The sequence below is a fragment of the Numida meleagris genome, unplaced genomic scaffold (genome assembly GCF_002078875.1).
Source record: "Numida meleagris isolate 19003 breed g44 Domestic line unplaced genomic scaffold, NumMel1.0 unplaced_Scaffold667, whole genome shotgun sequence".
NCBI classification, from domain to species: domain Eukaryota; kingdom Metazoa; phylum Chordata; class Aves; order Galliformes; family Numididae; genus Numida; species Numida meleagris.
The window spans coordinates 5,114-5,689 of record NW_018364882.1 but is presented as its reverse complement, the minus strand read 5'-3'; the positions used below and the strand labels follow the sequence as shown (position 1 = coordinate 5,689).

General features: G+C 59.5%; 1 protein-coding gene across 1 annotated transcript in view; it reads right to left on the bottom strand.

The window, feature by feature from the left end:
• LOC110391953 (myosin-7-like) overlaps positions 1-576 on the bottom strand; it is a gene marked incomplete at its 5' end in the record, with an annotated part of 26,655 nt that overhangs the window by 20,984 nt on the left and 5,095 nt on the right. The window contains 2 exons of the mRNA XM_021383907.1: positions 3-221; positions 339-509. Of these exons, the coding sequence (XP_021239582.1) occupies positions 3-221; positions 339-509 (390 nt within the window). The remainder of the gene's footprint in view (positions 1-2; positions 222-338; positions 510-576) is intronic.

The window sequence follows — 576 nt, the reverse complement described above, 5'->3', positions numbered from 1 at the left end:
GGATCCTTGTTCTTCTGCAGCCAGCCGATGATGTTGTAGTCCACCGTGCCCGCGTAGTGCACGAGGGCGAAGTGAGCTTCCGGCTTTCCCTTGATGTTGCGGGGTTTCCCGAAATTGGCCGATTTGCCCAAGTGGTTGTCGAAGAGTTTGGCCTTGAAGGTCATATCCGTGGCCTTGGGGAACATGCACTCCTCCTCCAAGATGGACATGATCCCCATCGGCTGCAAAGGACAAGACTCGGTCGGATGGGGAGCGCCGCTCGGATCAACCCCGTCTGGGGTCCCCCGTGAGCTCCGTGCGGGAACGCGTCCCCGAATTGCCACGGGGGGAGGCGGCACCTTCTCAATGAGATCGATGCAGGCCTGGAGGTCCATGCCGAAGTCGATGAACTCCCACTCGATGCCCTCCTTCTTGTACTCCTCCTGCTCCAGCACGAACATGTGGTGGTTGAAGAACTGCTGCAGCTTCTCGTTGGTGAAGTTGATGCAGAGCTGCTCGAAGCTGTTGAACTGTGGAGAGAAGAGCGAGGCGGTAAGCTCAGCGCGATGCCCCGCGGGGTCACCGAGCTCAGCCGAC